The sequence below is a fragment of the Polypterus senegalus genome, chromosome 9, assembly GCF_016835505.1.
Source record: "Polypterus senegalus isolate Bchr_013 chromosome 9, ASM1683550v1, whole genome shotgun sequence".
In the NCBI taxonomy this organism is placed as follows: domain Eukaryota; kingdom Metazoa; phylum Chordata; class Cladistia; order Polypteriformes; family Polypteridae; genus Polypterus; species Polypterus senegalus.
In genome coordinates this window covers 75303578-75322913 of record NC_053162.1, presented here as the reverse complement: position 1 = coordinate 75322913, position 19336 = coordinate 75303578, and the positions used below count along the sequence as shown (strand labels likewise).

Sequence of the window (19336 nt, the reverse complement as noted above, 5' to 3'; positions counted from 1 at the left end):
TGTGGGTGTGTTTGTGTGTGTCCTGCGGTGGGTTGGCACCCTGCCCAGGATTGGTTCCTGCCTTGTGCCCTGTGTTGGCTGGGATTGGCTCCAGCAGACCCCCGTGACCCTGTGTTCGGATTCAGCGGGTTAGAAAATGGATGGATGGATGGAAATTACCAACGGACTCTTGTCCCGAGCCTCACATTAGCTTCTAGTTCCACATTTTCCTTCTGAGAATTCTTTTTTTTTTTTTTCTTTCATCTAAAAATATATTGCAGCACCTCGTAAGTGTACTTTGGCTCAAAACATATTAAATTCAGCAACAAGTTTACAAGTTATTTTCTTGGGTCAAGGTTGAATTCTGGTTTGCTAAGTTTGACTTGATTGCAAGCAATGTTATTTTTTTCTTTGTTGTGTAAGTCAGACTTGATTGTATGGAATGCTATTTTCTTCAAATAAAATCAATTTTTTATAAATACTAGAAATGTTCTCATCTTCATAATTAAACATAAAAAAATGCTAATTTATTTGATTTAATCCTTAGAAAAATAAAATTTTCACTGGAAAAGATATTGTAGCCTGGATACTCAACCCCCTTTTTAAGGAACAAATGAAGCTGCACATTCACAAAGCCACTTATAACAACTAGATTGTTACGATGTCAAAATTTCAAACTTCAATATACCAAGTATTGAAAATTATAACCATTTTTTGATACCCAATATTATGGAGATTTCTGCAAAAATTAAATGCAATCTCATGTGTGAATTACACTGAAATGCAATACATATGCCCGTGGGATATTTAATTTTGGCACAATTTTATTGTGTCATAATTAAAAACATATCAACCAAATCACTATGGCACACAATGTTTTGTTTCAGTTTAAAATGCAAAATAAAAGAGCACTGCTTTTTAATTCACGTTCATAGATCATGTCATAACTAAAAGAAAAGTAGACATAATGCATTTTACTTAGCAGCAGCTCCACAAATACTGTTTCTATTCGAAACCATGCCGTAATTGTACCAATGGTTAGGCAGTCTTTATTGAGCGATTATTTCATTTGATAAAATACTGCTTCCTATTTCTATACTTTACAGGTGTATTTAAAATGCTGCTAATATAATGAGTTTTGCTTTCTGGAAAAACAATATTTAAAAAAAAAAAGTTTAACAAGTTCTTAAACTTAAGCAGGAATACCAACATCACTTTCTCAAAACTTTCTTTTCGTTTAAACTATTTTAATTCTATGACCATTAAGAGCAAAAGCATACAGGTGCCTCTCAGACAAAAAAAACATCAGATTTCTAAAATATGAGATATCTTTAATCAAGCAAAATTGAGTGAAGAAAATTGGGTGTTTATTTCTTCAAAATAGAGCTAAATGTGAACACTACACTATTACTTTTCAACAGGGCTGTAGCAAAACCTGAAAGACCTGAACAAAGTCACAAGCAGGATAGGCAAGAGCAGCAAAATGTCAGTTCACAAACTTAAAAACATGGAATTTTTTTTTTTTTAAACATACATTTTCTTAATGGTCTACCCAGTACTGGATAATGAGCGAAGGATGGGTTGGTGTAAAAAAGACTCCTACTTTTGTTGAAGGAAGATGTTCAACTTTCCTACAAAAAATTCTGGAGGTGGACTATCCACCATTCACCTACCTGCTTCACTGCCTAATTAATCTCCCAAATCTGGTTACCACCAGAGCTCACTCAATACTCATAATAAGGACTCGCATTATAACATATTAATCTATAACAGGGTTTTCACCCCAACCAATCTCTTCTTTCAAATTGACCTTTTCCATTCATTAAGAAAGCTGGAATTTACAGGTTTCTGTGTGTTCCTGTGCTATATCAGAAATTCTAAACTGCTTATGCTAAACTTAATCAATGAATCAGGAAGATAGACGTGAACTTGTTAATTTTATTGTGCTTCTTAATATTTTGTTCTTTTTAATGTTCAGGTTATTTAAGCAATTATTTACTAATAAGAATACCAACAGATGATACTAAAGTAGCTGCTGCCTACTAGCATTCAGAGTTTGAACTCCTGTCCAAACTCCTAAGCATTGTCAGTATTCAGATACAATTAAGGGTGCAAACTCCACAGAAATAAGTACATTAGAAAGAAAATGATAATCCAGACATAATCATGTAAAGCTATGTCAAAAATGTATTATAAATGAAATCCTCACACTACTACAATTTTTCTCTCTTTTATTGTATCCAGAGGAGCCAGATAAACAATAGGACCAATCGAGGGTAAAATTGACCGACTGATTGTGATATTGGTAGAATGAAAACCTGCAACCAGAAAAGGGCTTCAGGACTTCACGATACTGAACGTTGAAATGCCCTTTTTGTAAAGCAAGAAAAGCTATTTGTATGTTTTAAGAGTCGCAGATAACCAACTTTCATTTTACATTGAAACCCAAAGATCTTTCGGTTGATATGGTGTATAAAAGGTATTTTTACCTAATTAAAAACAGTGGTAAAAGCGATCACTGCCATCATAATCGGAGTGACTTTAAGTCCATCGACTCGTCTTTAGAAACGGTGCACTTTATTTATACAGTACACACGTAAAACTTTCATTTTTAACACATTCACATAAAGGGTAAAGAGCCAAGAATGAGCTCCAACTTGCTATGAAGGCAATGAACTACAAACAGGTGAAAGTAAATGTGACTATATACACTAATTTATGTTTTACAGAATTATAGAGTTTGTCAAATAAACGATGCAGGCACCAAATTTAATGTGAACTGTTACTACAATGTACAGCTAGCAAACATTATATTTAAAAATGTAAGGCAACAAATCTACACCCGTCCACTTTCAGTGTAAGGCAACACACATCCATCCATCGATCGATCGATCGATCCACTTTCCAAAACCTCCTATCGTGTCGGGGTTGCAAAAAAACTCGTGGTTTTCTGACTTCTGCCATCAGGCAGAGAACCAAACTGTTTCCCTAATTAAAGAGCGAACTAGCCAACTGGTTTTATGAGAACTTCACAAATGGAACAAATAATATTAGACGACTTTCAGTTCAATAGTTTTCGATATCTCTAAATACAACACACCACACTCGCAGTAATGAACCGATATATCTGCAATTCTTGTGCAATATGCATTTGACCCAAAATAATTCAGCTGTTCGACTCAAGGAGATTCCCATTGAGAGCTAGTAAATGAGAATGCAGAGAACGAAAGTTAACGGGCGTCTACTTGAAATCTCTACCAAAAAGAGTACTGCGTAAATGACAGATTGGTGATCCAACTGCCAGAGGAAGCTTTCGCAAAAAACTTTTAACCACACGCCTCTTGATTCATAAACGTGTACAGGCTGAAAAACTTTATGACAGTCATTCCGTTCATTGGACCCCTAAACTCCTAGTCATTCCATCATACCATATACAAGTATATGGCAATACACACCCTGAAAAAAATATTCATATATTTAAATACGCTCACAGTCTAGCTAAAAGGCAGAGAGGCCTTGGACTGGAAAGAAGTACAATGAATTGAAGTCATCACGCTAACTTTCCCAGTTAAGAAAGGTCGACCAAAAAGTACACTTTTTCGGCATCACCAAGTTTATTTAGAAGAGTGAATTTGCAACCTTTGTAACTCTGTCTTCTCTTTTAAAGATCATTTGTCTCCCATTACAGTTTTCTAATCTGCCAAGTGGACGGGCCCTCTCTGCATTACATTTCTGCAAGACTGGGATATTTTTCTAAGACTATGATTAAAAAAAATAACAGCTGTATTTAACAATGTCATTCTCCATGTCGCCGAAAACAAAAAGGTTATGGTGCTACCACATCAGTTTAAAAATAATAAAAAAAATAATGCTACCCTACCGTGCCCCACTGCCAAACCCTATGCTGCTATGGAAAAAACAGCACGGTACCGGTAATACCAAGTAACATGTAATTCGGTAAAACTGTTATATCTAAAGCATGTATAATATTGCTTCGCCAAGTCTCATACTCACCGGCCGTAATGACACCGGAAAAAAACTGGAATATTCTCTCTCTTTGCGACGGAGGGAGGAACAAACCTGACGTCCAAAATGGCGGCTCCCCGGCCTCAGCACTTACTGCAGGCGGAGGGTTACATAGAACAGCATCAGCCGCCAATAGCTCCAAATTATTGTATGGAAAGGGCTATAGGGAAACTGTTGTCATCTTGGCTCTCACATGGCAGAGTTGCTCCGCTGAAGAATCAGTCACTTGGAGCCAAAATGGTGAACAAGCTATTCGTTTTCACACTCCTCGGTTACCGTAAATCCTTTTATAATTTTCTAGTATGCGGCTATGCCCAGAATCCTCTTTAATTTATCGCATCATCCGAGTTGCTTGCATTGACATCAGCATCGTTAAATATGCGTTTTAATTTAATTGATGCTGCAGTCGCAAACTTAATGAAGGAACGATTTGTATCCATTTCTATCTTATAACTTTTCAATGAGATATTTTGGAAGTGCTTTAGATGGCATTCGAGACATGCTCTAATACTAGCTGTGCAAAGGTATGTAGACAAAAGGGATGCTTTTTTAAGGGGGTCTGCATGCATGTCACGCGATGTTCAAGCTGCTTTGCGTATTTTATCAATTTGTTTTAGAAGGATACGAACAGTGTGTGATCAGCAATACGCCGTTTCAATGCCAGTGTAGCACAACTAAACTGGGAATAATTAAATTCTGACAAGTTCTAACCTTGTTTCCATGCATTTGAATATACTGATTTTTCTAAGCTATTTTGTTAATATTATAATCTTTAGTATTTGCAAAACATGCACACGATGTCTTATGTTACATATTCACACACTGACACGTTTGTAATAACTCCAGTTTTCTTCAAAGAAAACATCTAAAATTTGTATCGGTTCATTTTACTTGGCTGGTTGGCGTTCATTTCTGCCTTCATGATATGATTCCGTTGTGTACAAGCAGCGTCAGGTGCCCTCTGGTCGTAGAGCTATTTTCTGTACAGCTAGGTGCAGCGGACGCGTTCAAAATTTTTCTTTTTACTCAAGTAGTAAAGCGGTGCAGAGATCCTGGCAGTCAGTGATGACGTAACGCCCGTGCCTAGTCACCGCTGTTGAAGGGAGGTCGTCAGTCACTCGAGTAACTGGTTCTGCCGGGAGGTGGAGGCGGTGGCGATTCGCTGGAGTCTTTGGAATCTGGGCGTGTTAAAGGAGCTTAGCTGCATGACAACTGCATGCCTTTGCAAATTGTACCACTATACCCTGGTGATACCTGTCGGGGGGCGAGTATAGGGCCTGACTGTGAGCAGAAACCTGTAATAAAAAGAAACGTATAATACTAAACGGAAATGTATTAATTTTACGCAATTTTGGACAGTGGCGTCATTGTCAGTATAGTATCTACACGCGCTTATGTTTTTTGTCATGAAATGGTGTTTCAACCCAGATCCAAATGAAATATAAATCTGTTGTATCTGTCTAGCTGCTAGCTGTAGACAGATAAACTTTGATATATGTATATGTCGTAGGTAATACAGAAATGGAAAGAAAAAAATCAGTATATTACATTTTACATATTTTTTAGCGTTCTTTTTAAAATCTTTGAAGTTAGATGACAAGAAGACAGTTTTGTCTGAATTAGGGATACAAAATTTTTGAAAGAATTTATTACTACAGGGTGACACAGAAAAATGGGAACTTTTGAAATGTTGAGATGTTGCAATCTTTTGTTGCACCGGCATTGAACAATTTTCCACAACTTCACGAAACCTGGTTTCAACAGGATGGTGCGACATCGGACACTGCAAGGCAATCAATGGCAGCTGTGCGATAATTGTTCGGTAACCGTGTCATCTCAAGATTCGGTGACATTCCTTGGCCCTCAAGATCACCGGATTTGTCCGTTTGTGATTTTTTCTTGTGGGGCTACCTTAAGAGTCGGGTCTACACGACTCGTCAAGGACACTGAATGAATTGAAACAAAGAATTTAAGACGAAATTCGTGGTATCCCATCTGAGATGTCAATGGGGTACCGCAACAGCAGATTGGAAGAATGCATACGTACAGGAGGACGCCATCTACAGGACGTAATTTTCAGACATTGATAATTTGGATTACTGTCTCTTAAAAGGCAAGTTGTAGTGGTTCAATTGCTGTCAATAAATTTTTTTTGTTGGATTTCTTCTATTTTTATTGGGCTTTTCAAAAGTTTCCGTTTTTCTGTGTCACCTTGTATATCTAAAGTGCAAACCTGTAACACACAAAATCAGTGTTGGGAAATGAAATACTATTGGCAGTCCTATTTTTCATTACCCTACCCAGTTAAGCACACACACCACTCCTTTTTCAAGATAAATTACAAGTGGATGTTGGGGAGAAGTAACTCTCAGGGGTAGTCACTGAAGTCTCTCTTTTTTTAATTTAAACATGACATGTGTTGATGGAGTATAAAAAATGCTCCAAAAGTATTAGTTCAGTCACTTTTTTATCTAGAAAACTACAGGTTCACCTTTACCATTTAAATGCTAGTGTGATGGAAAGCAATAGCCATAATATTAACTTAATCTCACTAATATTTAAAAAATATTTTTTTTCTATTCATTATATTTATTTGTTAATACATACAATTTTATTTTCTATTTCAGATCACTGTTAGAATAGGAATACATTTACAAGACTTCACTAGTTAAAAAGCATTGGTAACTCTAACTTAACAGTTGAGAAGGCAATATATAAAGCTGTCTGTGGTCTGAATGTACTCCTAAAGGTAAGTTTGCGTACATGTTCTAACATCACCAAATGATGGATTTTCTTAAGGAATTTCTTTTTAAATATGTCCATCAGAGACTACAGTAGTTGTGTGAAGTAACCCAATATATTGTTTAAAGCAGACATTCTCTTAAACATGCTTTAGTTCACAGTTAAATATGCTAGAAATTAAGAAGTTATTGAAGTCACATAGAATAGCATGAGGTGTGATGAGGTCTGGAATGTAAATATATATTTTACCAGTCAAAAGTTTTAGAATATCTCAGTGCTGCAATGAAAAGCATTGAATTCATCCCATAACCCATGAATGGAAGAAGCTGATATGAAAATGCATGTATTATACACTTCCAGTCAAAAGTTTCAGAACAAATTAGTTTTTCTTCAAATGTAATCAGGTGAAATGCAATGAATGACTTAAAATGCTGATCAACAGAAGTTGAAACACTTATGCAAATTGTTTGATTCAATTTGCAAGGCTTCATTTACTTTAATTGCTACAGAGCTTCTGTAAGTTTTAACCTATTAGTTGTTCCCTGAAGAAGGCCCAGTTGTAATATTCTAAAATTTCTTTTTTTCAGTTTTTGCTAACCTAAACTTTAAATTTAAACCTCTGGCAGTTTATGGCTTATCTTTTCACAATTTTAGTTCAGTTATTGCATTTCACCTGATTAAATTTGAAGAAAAACTGGAAAAACTGAGATGTTCTAAAACTTTTGACCAGTTGTGTATATACTTTCACCAACCACTTCATTCGGTACACGTGTTCAACTGCTTGTTAACGCAAATATCTAATAAGCCAATCATGTGGCAGAAACTCAATGCATTTAGGCATGTACAGATTGTCAAGATGACCTGCTGACGTTCAAACCGAGCATCAGAATGGGAAAGAAAGGTGATTTAAGTGACTTTGAATGTGGCATGGTTGTTGGTGCCAGACAGGGTGGTCTGAGTATTTCAGAAACTGCTGATCTACTGGGACTTTTCACACACAACCATCTCTAGGGTTTACAGATAATGGTCTGAAAAAGGCAAAATATTCAGTGAGCAATAGTTCTCTGCACAAAATTTCCTTGTTGATGTTAGAAGTCAGAGGAGAATTGCCAGGGTGGTTCAAGCTGATAGAAAAGTAATAGTAACTCACATAACCACTCGTTACAACCAAGATATGTAGAAGAGCATCTTTGAATGCACAATACGTCAAACTTTGAAGCAGATGAGCTATAGAAGCAGGAGACCACAGCAGGTGCCCCCCTCTAGCTAAGGACAGGCAACTGAGGCTGCAATTCTCACCAGCTCACCAAAATTCAACAACAGAATATTGGAAAAACTTAGTCTAGTCTGATGAGTCTCGATATCTCCTGTGACATTCATATGGTAGGATCAGAATTTGGCACCAACAACATGAAAGCATGGATGCAACCCACATTGCATCAGCTGTTCAGGCTGGTGGTGGTGGTGTAATGGAGTGGGGGATGTTTTCCTGGCCCACTTTGGGTCCCTTAGTACCAAATGAGCATTGTTTACATGCCACAGCCTACCTGAGTATTGTTGCTTAATGCGAATAACGCGCCATGTCACAAAGCTTAGATCATCTCAAAATGGTTTCTTGAACATGACAATGAGTTCACTGTACTCAAATGGTCCCCACATTCACCAGCTCTTAATCCAATAGAGCACCTTTAGGATGTAGTGGAATGGGAGATTTGCATCATGGATGTGCAACTGACAAATGTGCAGCAACTTGCATGCTGCTGTCATGTCAGTGTAGAGTAAAATCGCTGAGGAATATTTTCAGCACCTTCTTGAATCTATCCCATGAAGAATTACAGAAATTCTGAAGACAAAAGAGGGTCCAACATGGTACTATCAGGGTATAGCTAATAAAGTGGCTGGTGAGTGTATATTCTGCATGCTGCTGAGGTAAGTGTAATTTAAATACTTAAAACAACACCTCTAATCTAATATTGTGCAGTAAATAATAATTTATTTGAACGTCTGTGGCAGGATAGGCCTCAAGATCACACCCAGCCTACTATGGGATTACAGCTTCCCACTTTCTGTGGTGGTTTCTGAGAGAATCACGTCCTGGCTGTAAGAATTGAAAAATATGTAGAATACATACAGCATATTTTGCAATGATAGTTAAAAATAAATTACCCTTCAGTTTATTGAAATGTAAATCATTTTAGGCATGTGTGGATAGACATAGTAGATACAGTATGTCTTGCATAACCTTTCAGTGCATATACTGTTTCGGACTGAAATTAAATATTTCATTCATGACTGATTTTTTTTTTATTACTGTAGGTAATGTGTTGTGTACATTTAAAATAATACAAAAAACCGAGCATCTGATTTTAATAAACCCAATAATCTTAAAAATATTCAGTAGTGCATATTGCTTTACCATCATTATTTTCTTCTTGACATGGAGTACTCCTAATTAATATACTAAACTAGTGTTATCTTTTGTCAGCAAAGGAAGAAACATACTAAATCATGACTCATATTCAGAATATACAATCTATTTTTCTATACCAGTGCTTTCTGCCAGTGCTATTCTATTCCTAAGTCGGTCATGCATGAACTAAGTGCACAGTTGAAGAGCAAGTGGTTGTGGTGTCTCTTTGGGCACTTGGAGAAAATTTCTATTTAGTTGGTCATTTGTCTGTTATGAGAACTTTACAAAAAGTTTTCTTCACACTATTGCTAGTTACTGTAAATGTACAATATATAATTGATTTTAGACCTTTATACCTACTTGCCAAACATAAGAAGTAATGAGCACACCATGTGAAGAGACAATCCTTCTACATATCCTAGATGTGATGCTCATCTGTTTTACCTCTTGGTGTTTATGCATATATACCAGAGAGGCTAAGCTTAATGAATGCATTCTTTTTTAATCAGGTTTTCATTTAGGGATATTTCATTAAAAAAAGAAAACAATGAAATTGGTAGTGTTTCATAAAGGGAGTTCTTGAAGACAACAGGAGTAAAATGAAAGAGAACATAAAGTCAGGATGCTACAAGCTCACGCATGTTCTTCTCATGCTTATCAGCAAATGTTAAATGAAGAGTTTTCTTGTCTTTTGCTCTGTTACAGTTGAAGATTGCTTTGTAATTGGCATGTTCTAAAATATTTTATAGGAATTAATAGTTTCTTCTGATAAAATTTTAAAACACTAATGTTCTTGCCTCAAATCCCAACCCAGTAGCTGAATAAGTTTTACAGGTAACAAAAAATCTTAAGTCCATTTGAAAGTTTTTCTGTATTACCTGATGTACAGTTTACAGTGGTACAAAAAAGGAGGTTTATGTGAATATGAAAACATGTTGTGTTCTGTAAAATAACAATATGTTAGTGTTATTACTAACATAGAACTTCTAAGTTAGAACTTAACAGATATTATGTTACAGTGGAGTAATGTAAACACATCCTGAAATCACTTTTGTCCACTTCTGTTGTTGGCATTAAATTACATATCAATTCCACTATATACCTTTATTAATTAAATAAAATAATATTCCCAGCCCTGCTCTAAGTAGGTTTGTATCCTGTGGGGTCGAGGCCTTTAGCAGATGAATCAGGTGCAAGACAGGAACGAAGCCTATAACGGGTACCAGTCTATCACAGGGCCCATACACACTCATCCACACTCGCATTCATTTAGAGGCAATTTTGTGTGCCCTGTTAACGTACCATGCATGTCTTTGGGATATGAAGAGAAGTAAAACACAAACAGAGACACGGAGAACATGCATATCCCTCAAAGACAGCAAATCATTGCGAGATTTGTAGTTAGGATAATAGATTGATAATGTAGCAGGATCAGCTACCAAAATTTCACCCTTTTTACGTGAATCGTTGATGTAATATAATGTATATAGTATATATAGACGATAACGGGCCATTTAGCCCAAGAAAGCTTGCCATTCCTATCAACTTAATTCTTTCAAAATTAAATAACTAGTTTTGAACGTCCCTAAAGTTCTACTGTCTATCACACTGCATGCTATGTTATTCCATATGTCTGTGGTTCTTTGTGTAAATTATCCTTAACAATTTTACAACTGTCTCCTCATGTTCTTAATGAAATCATTTTAAAGTAACAGTCTTGATCCACTGTACTAATTCCCTTCATAATTTTGAACAGTTCAGCTTAGCTTAAACTGAAAAGGCTCAGCTCATTAAATCTTTCCTGATCATTCATCTCCTGTAGCCCTGGAATCCCCCTCTTCCCTAGCCTTTTTCCAGTGCTTCAAAGTCCTTTTTGTAGCCTGTAGACCAAAAACTATACATGGTATTCCAGGTGCATTGTAAAGCTTGAGCATAAACTCCTTGAACTTGTACTCTACACATCACACTACATAACCTAAAATTCTGTTAGCCTTTTTAATGGGTTCTGAACACTGTCCAGTAGTTGATAGTGTTGAGTCCACTACAACTCCTAGATCCTTCTCATGAAGTGTACTTTAAATTTTTAGACTTCCAATTGTGTATTCAGTCTTTCCCTTAATAATCCCTTCAATTAATTTACATGTGATGCATGTTCATGTTAGTGGCATATAATTCATTGGATCTCAACAGTCACCCTTTTTATATGATGGGATAATATGTTCCATTTTCCATTCCTTTGGAATTTTCCCCAGTGCGCACTGACTTCCTAAAAATGTGTCTCAAGGGTTTATATATGTACTCACTAAGCTCCTTAAGAACTTGAAGTTTTGGTGGTTGATTTTATTTCAGCCTATTTAATCTAAGTAATACTTCTCCCTCTACACTTTCCAAATCACTCAGTACCTTCTTAGTAGCCCCTTTCAAAACTGCGAGGTTATCTACTTTCCCACATGTGAAGACCTCACAAAAATGCAAGAGTCCAACATCTTGTAGTTCATTGTATTTTTTAATTCCCCTCTACTATTCCTGATGCACTTCACCTCCTCCTTGATTGTTCTTTTACTACTAAAATACTGAAAGAATCTCTTTGGGTCATCTTTTGCCTTATCTCCTTTATTCTTCTCTAACTGCTTTCTAGTCTCCCTATTATCCTTCTTAATGGTTGCCCTCATGTTCGCATACTCCTTACAATTCACACTGGAGTTATTCATTCTATACACCTTATACTGCTGTTTTTTCCTTTGTGGGTTCTTTTTGAATTCTTTATTAACCCACTGCTGAGTTTTTAAAATTTCCTACGAATTCCGAATTAATGTATGACCCTGTTCTGCATTATATGTAAAACATGTTTAAACCTGTTCCATTGCTCCTTGACTGTCTCCACACTTAAAAGCTTATCCCAGTCCCTCTTCCTTAGACTTTGCCACAGCTGTTCAAAGTTTACTCTACCAAAGTTAAATTTAACAGTTTTATTCTTTGCCTCTGCACTCTTCCAAAACACTGAGAACTGTATTATGCAATGGTAACTTGATATGCATTGAAATTACTTTCTGCACGGGGCAGTCTATAACACACTCCTAAAATAAGGCCTCTTTTCCAAATGCTTTCCAGATAAAGCCAGATGTCCTTACTAAGATGGGGCTCATCGTCCAAATGAAGAGGACTTGCATTTAAATTCTGTTTGACATGAACAGCAACCCCACCTCCTTTTCTGTTCTGTATATCCCTCTTAAAAATATGTATCCCTCTATGTTATACTCATCCCCATTCTTTTTATTTAGCCAGGTGACTGTTATTACTACAATATTATATCATTTCACCTTGTGACCATAACCCACCTGTCTCTACCTGTCTAGTCTGGAGTCTCCTCCCGTCCCACCATAGGTGTACATACTATCTCTCTAAAGGACATCTGCATCAGGACCAGTAGTTCTCTGATACTCCACAGGCCAGCCAATACCTCCTCCTCCACTTTAGCAACCCTGAGCTTGAGGTGCTGGATGATCTGGCATTTCCTGTAGACGTAGCCCTCATAGAAAACTTACTCCTCCAAGTCATCCTCTAAAACGTCCAACATCCAACAGAACTTGCATTACACTGATCTCATTATTAAGATTTGGCTTATGAATTAAGACATCACCCAGGGAAAGCTTGGTTTTAGCCAGGGGGATCTGAAGTTGGAAGACATATATGCAGGTTTGTGTAGAACTGGTTAAACTAGGAATCTGGGGGGTGGAAGTTGTAGTTAGGGCTGATTACTATGAATCTAGGGCATTCTTTGTTTAAGAGTACATGTAATGCGCTTGATGGTACTGGTAGTATTAATAAACATTTCAGGAAAGAAAAGAAACAGGACAACATAGTAAAATGTAATAATTTTTAAAATGTAGACTATAAAAAATAATGTAAGTTCAAGGTCGGTAGTAGATAAAGAAAGTGCCTTTATGCAAGAAGTGTTAAAAGTATTTTTAAGCTGAAAATAATGTACTGATTGACAAATTTAATATTGGCCTATTGTGAGTGAGCGCTTGTGAATTTTACGTGAGACCTGTAATGAATTGACATTTTATTCCAACACACCTTTGTGCTGTGCACCGAATGTTACAGACAAATGGAAAAATCCATAAAGTTGGAAGAATGTCCATATAAATAACATGCAATATTTATGCTTTCATTGTCAAATAAGTTAATCATTATACTTTATTTATAAACCCTTAACATCTCTTTTTCGAAGGTTATGCTAAGCCTTGTTCATTCTTAATGATTCTTATTGTAAAAATGATATTGAGTTGACACCTGGACTTGTATGTCAATTATGGTAACTTACACTATTTCAAATGTAAATTAACAAAATTACTTATTTTGTAGCCACTGCTGCTTTTTGGCGTTGGAGACATGAGTTCAAATCTAGTCCTAGGCATTGTCTGTTTATATTTTGCATGTTTCTCCATATCCACATATGTTTTCTCTGAATATTCTAGTTTATTCCCACATTCTTTATCCAAGAGTTTTAGATTGATTATCTTATCTAAGTGTGTGTGAGCATGCAATGCAGAGCATTTTTTCCACCTCAAGGACTGATTACAGCCTTGCTCCTACTACACAAAGCAGTTGTAACCCAGTATTGAAATTAAGGGATTATTGGAATGAAACAAGGAAAATGAAGAGAACACAGAGATGCACCAGAGTTTATTTAGTGTAAGATAATTGAGCGCATGGACTTAGATAAGGGAGATTTTGTTTTACTAATGGATTTTGATTTGATACAGTAAAAATTAAATGCTAACCTCACACTCTCTCTATGTGTACATGTATATGTATTGTGGTAAAAAATTAGGCGGCAGACAAAGAAAGGTTTGGGGATGAGTACCCCCAAAATAAAAAAAAACACATTTTTACAAATGTGGTGTTTACAACTGAAATGACTAACAGGTTGAGTCTGGGCTATAAATATGGTGGATAGGAGGAAGAGGTGGAGTCAGGGTTGCTGGAACAGGAGCTGATGTGGCAGGAAGGTGGATTCTCGGTACAGAAAAAGACATCATCAGGGTTTGCTGGAAGTGACCTCAGCTGTTGGTGGAATGGTGGTGATTTCATTGAGAGGCAGGGTCTTTGGCTGAACTTCAGAGGAACAAGAGGAGAGAAGATCAGGTGAGAACACCAACCCCCAGTCTTGCTAACGAATGACACTATTAAAAAGTGTTCCTTTAATTTTTGAGCAATATATATTGCTCAAAAATTAAAGGAACACTTTTTAATCAGAGTATAGCATCAAATCAGTGAAACCTCTGGGATATTGATCTGGTCAGTTAACTAGCAGAGGGGGTTGTTAATCAGTTTCAGCTGCTTTGGTGTTAATGAAATTAACAACAGGTGCACTAGAGGGGCAACAATAAGACAACCCCCATAACAGGAATGGTTTAACAGGTGGATGCCACTGGCATTTTGGCCTCCTCATCTTTTCTGACTGTTTTTTCACTAGTTTTGCATTTGGCTACGTTCAGTGTCACTACTAGTAGCATGAGGCAATACCTGGACCCTACAGAGGTTGCACAGGTAGTCCAACTTCTCCAGGATGGCACATCAATACGTGCCATTGCCAGAAGATTTGCTGTGTCTTCCAGTACAGTCTCAAGGGCATGAAGGAGATTCCAGGAGACAGGCAGTTACTCTAGGAAAGCTGTATAGGGCTGCAGAAGGTCCTTAACCTGTCAGCCGGACTGCTATCTTCTCCTTTGGGCAAGGAGGAGCAGCATGAGCACTGCCAGAGCCCTACAAAATGACCTCCAGCAGGCCACTGGTATGAATGTGGCATGAGGGCCCGACATCCTCTAGTGGACCCTGTGCTCACTGCCTGGCACCATGGAGCTCATTTGGCATTTACCATAGAATACCAGAATTGGCAGATCCACCACTGGCACCCTGTGCTTTTCACAGGTGAGAGCAGGTTCACCCTGAGCACATGTGACACACATGAAAGGGTCTGGAGAAGCCGTGAAGAACGTTATGCTGCCTGTAACATCATTCAGCATGACCGTTTTGGTGCCGGGTCAGTGATGGTCTGGCGAGGCATATCCATGGATGGACGCATAGACCTCTACAGGCAAGACAATGGAACCATGACTGCTATTTCGTATCAGGATGAAATCCTTGGACCCATTGTCAGACCCTATGCTGGTGCAGTGGGTCCTGGGTTCCTCCTGATGCACGACAATGCCTTACCCCATGTGGTAACAGTATGCAGGCAGTGCCTGAAGGATGAAGGAATTGATAACATTGACTTCCCCCACCAACGCTCCATCCCCATCACTCACCTGACCAACTGTAAATCTAATAGGACACCTCTGGAACATTATGTTTCCATCCATCCGACACCACCAGGTTGCACCTCAGACTGTCCAGGAGCTTAGTGATGCCCTGGTCAAGGTCTGGAAGGAGATCCCCCTGGACACCATCTGTCGTTTCATTAGGAGCATGCCCCGACGTTGTCAGGCATGCATAAAAGCATTTGGGGGCCATACAAACTACTAGATACAATTTTGGATAAAATTTGTTGCAATGAAATTTCAGCAAAATGGACAAGCCTGCTGCATCATTTTTTCACTTTGATTTTTGGGGTGTTTTTGAATTCAGCCCTCTGTAGGTTGATAATTTACATTTCGATCAAATGATGTGGCATCCTTTCATTCCTAACACATTACCTAGTCCATATCAGTATAGATATCCAGCATGATTTTTTTTCCGTTGAGATCTGATGGGTTTTTCAAAGTGTTCCTTTAATTTTTTGAGCAGTTTATGATCATATAAATTGCAGCATTGACTGACCCACTCATCATCAAAAACACTATTTCCCATTTAGCTAAAAACCTGAAATTTGGCAGAATGGTACAACTAGGGCATTAGGTATCCACTAAGAAAGAAAATAAAAATATTTCATATTTAAGGGGGAAAATCCACAATAGAAGCAATACTGCAACATCTTTAAAATGCCTTTATGGATTTTATTAAAATTTAGTGATGTAACAAAAACAAAATTAGCCAATATGTTAGTCGATATGCTCTAGCCAATATATTAACATATATAGCGAGTGGGACATTCTAACACACTACTTGCCCAGTTTTGCCACAGCTGACAGCAATCTCCCAGAGAAATGGGGTGTAACAGTTTATGCAAATGAAAGCTATGGCTGAAGAGCAAAATTTGGCGAGTTCAAAGAAGATACATTTAGCAAGTGCTTGGCAGGTGCTGTGGCTGTGAATATAGTCCATTTCGCACAACCGATTTAGTAAGAAATTTATTTAATAATTATTACCCCCCCATCTAATTGCAACCTTGTGAAATGTGCTGAAATGGTGACTATAATTCCCATCAGGCAGTGTACTGTGCCACACGATTTCATCAGTGCTCACAAATTTTAACTTAAGAGCATCGACAAACGCCCTATGCCTTCAAAGGTAGCAATTCCTGCATTTTTTTACCTCATCCACTTTGGGATAATGGTTTCATTGTCTCGCTGGATTACACCATTTATCCAGTTTTGTGGCTTTAAGAACTTTTTACCTTTTTAAGTTCTTTGTTGACCCACAGAACACACATGGCACTATAACTAAGGCTGATTGACTAAGAAAATTTCCCTGGCAAAGCCTGATAACAAACATAGTATATCATATAATCTACATTGACTTCCAGAAAAGACAAGTTAACCTTGGAGAACTTATAATCAAACTAAAAGTGTCAAGAATCCAGGTTCCCATTTGCTGATGCGACCAAAAGTAGCCTATTTTGCAGACAACATTGGTTTATGGTGGTGTGGTAGGTTGCCTGGTGACCAGACAGGAAAAGGGGCCACAGAATAGGGTTGGGGTTGATCAAGAACTAAAAATAATAAGCAGAAACCGACAGCCAGTAGTCACATGCCAATGCAAGGGTGAGTTGTTTCTATGGTTGTTGCGGATTTTCCCGCCAAAAGAAAAAAATGATGGCCAGGGTCAAAACATTCAATGCTTTCTTGGGACATTAGGGGGGTAGATTACGTAGCTAGTTGCAGAGATGACTGACCTTTATCTAAAAGGGAAGTTAAAGCCACAAAGGGCTGCCAGGAGATTGGAACACTTCTAGTCTGATTGGTAGTAACACACAGTCTTGGATTTAAAGAATTACAATAATGTTACTTATTTCAGATGGACAGGTGACTGCTTGAGAGGCCTGACTCTTGAAGCGTAACTGGGACCTTAGTGGATCAGTTACAGCAGGAGCTGGCGGCTGGAGTTCAAGTGTAGTAACCGTGTACAGGAGAAGGGCTACCCTAATTCCAGATATAATTCAAAATCAGGTTCCAACAATGCTTCCTAACAGTCATTCATGGAGTGCTGAGCTAAGTATTGTGTATTTAACTTACTTCCTGTGTTTATCCCTGGTGTTTTGATTCTTTTAACAATTTTTGGTATAAATTTAACTCCTTGGCATTGGCCTCATTAGAAGGGTGGCTATGAGAATACCCAGTCTTGTTCATAGTACAAAAAATTATTTCTTATTTAAGAAGTGTCATAATTTCCCATCAAAATCATTGTTGAGGTCATAATCTTATGTAAATAATTTAAATAACTTTTGTAATTTGCAGAGGACAGTAGATTAATTAGTAAATTAACAAATATCTATGGTTAGAATACCAAAGGTTGGACCTAGAACAAATACAGATTTGGATAAAAATGTGTCAAATTGAACTCTGTGTAAAGCAAATGTTGATCAAATGTAAGCATTATGAAAGTATTTTCAATTAAGATGGGAATAAGAAAGGGTGATTATATATGTTAATATTATAACATATTTATTAGCAGAAACATGGGGCATAGATAAAAATTAATTAAAAGTGGATTTTGTACACATTTAAAAATATTTTTTCACACAAAGATCTTTAGATAAATAAAACAGGTTATTGTGGTTTTAGTGTAGTTTATTGTTAGTTTAACATAAGGTAACATTCTAATACTGCTCAAAACAAAGCTACATATATGTGTGTGTATATATATATATATATATATATATATATATATATATATATATGTATATATATATATATATGTATATATATATATATATATATATATATATATATATATATATGTGTGTATATATATATATATATATATGTATATATATATATATATATATATATATATATATATATATAGTATTTAATCATTATTATTATTCATCATAGTTTATATTTCAAAATTAGAGATGTATGGTTTTGATGGACAGGAAGACTACCACATTGTAGATGCAGAGTCTAGCAAGGCATTAAGAAGAGAGAATGCCATTAATAGGCATTACCAAGGACATTGTGCCATTTATGTTAAAAGGATGTTCTAAAAAGGATACAGGACGGTGCACCCAAAAAGAGATGCAAGAAAAGTAGCCTTGAAGGAAATCATCAATGCTCTCTCAGGACACTAGAGGGCTAGCAACTCAGCAGATGCTAAGGATGCTTAAATGTTTTTATAATAAGAGGAAAAAAAGAGAGAACATGGCAACCTAGGGGAGGGTTAAAATACCTCCTGACCTGCAGAAGCCAAAGCCCTGTCTCAGGCTATGGCAGAATGGACATAGTTATCTGTTTGAATACTATTCAACAAGGTGGCAGCACTGAAGATGTGGTGCTTTCGGGCAAATTACAGCTTAGGGGCACAGGTACAATAATTGTTAGCCTGTTGTCACTGTTACAGTAGTTTGCTGCATCTGACTCTGGAAGAGATGCCTGAGCACACTGGGAAGTGACCCTGAGATAGGGTTTAAACCACCTAAAGTCTATAGTCTTGCTAAAAATGCTAGAAGAAATGCTCTTCTGCCTGAAAGCAGAGACCATGATGAGGAAGAAGTGAAATAAAAGGTGAGGAGTATCTGGTAGGTGCCAACCGTCTGTATCCACAAGAGTAGGTGCACACAAAGTTCAGCCCCATGTGTCAGCTGTTGATAGGTGGAGCAAGCTGGAGGAACACTGTGATGACCTGTTATGTAAAGATCAACTGACTGCATGAAATTAATGTATATAGTTTGCGGGCGAGCCATCATGGAAGTAAATGTAATGTTAAGTAAAAATATTTATGTTGTAAGGGCATTTTAGAGATGTTTAATTTAGAATTTGTATTTTTATTTATTGTATACTATACCACAATAAG

At 37.1% G+C, this 19336-nt stretch overlaps 2 protein-coding genes across 5 annotated transcripts in view; one reads left to right on the top strand and one right to left on the bottom strand.

Annotated features, from left to right (window-relative positions):
* Positions 1 to 4079, bottom strand: part of ap1g1 (adaptor related protein complex 1 subunit gamma 1) — a 212642-nt gene extending 208563 nt beyond the window's left edge. For both annotated transcript variants that reach the window (XM_039763306.1, XM_039763307.1), the window contains exon 1: positions 3994 to 4079. The gene's annotated coding sequence lies outside the window, so the exon portion shown is untranslated. The remainder of the gene's footprint in view (positions 1 to 3993) is intronic.
* Positions 3998 to 19336, top strand: part of LOC120535446 (zinc finger protein 821) — a 132787-nt gene continuing 117448 nt past the window's right edge. Inside the window, exons 1-2 of one of the 3 annotated variants that reach the window (XM_039763311.1) lie at positions 4332 to 4529; positions 6633 to 6754. Coding sequence is in view for 1 of the 3 variants with exons in the window: in XM_039763308.1 (XP_039619242.1) it covers positions 4002 to 4245 (244 nt within the window). In the remaining 2 variants the exon portion in view is untranslated. Of the gene's footprint in view, positions 4246 to 4331; positions 4530 to 6632; positions 6755 to 19336 lie in introns of those variants that run through there. The other 2 variants (XM_039763308.1, XM_039763313.1) reach the window with 2 other exon arrangements.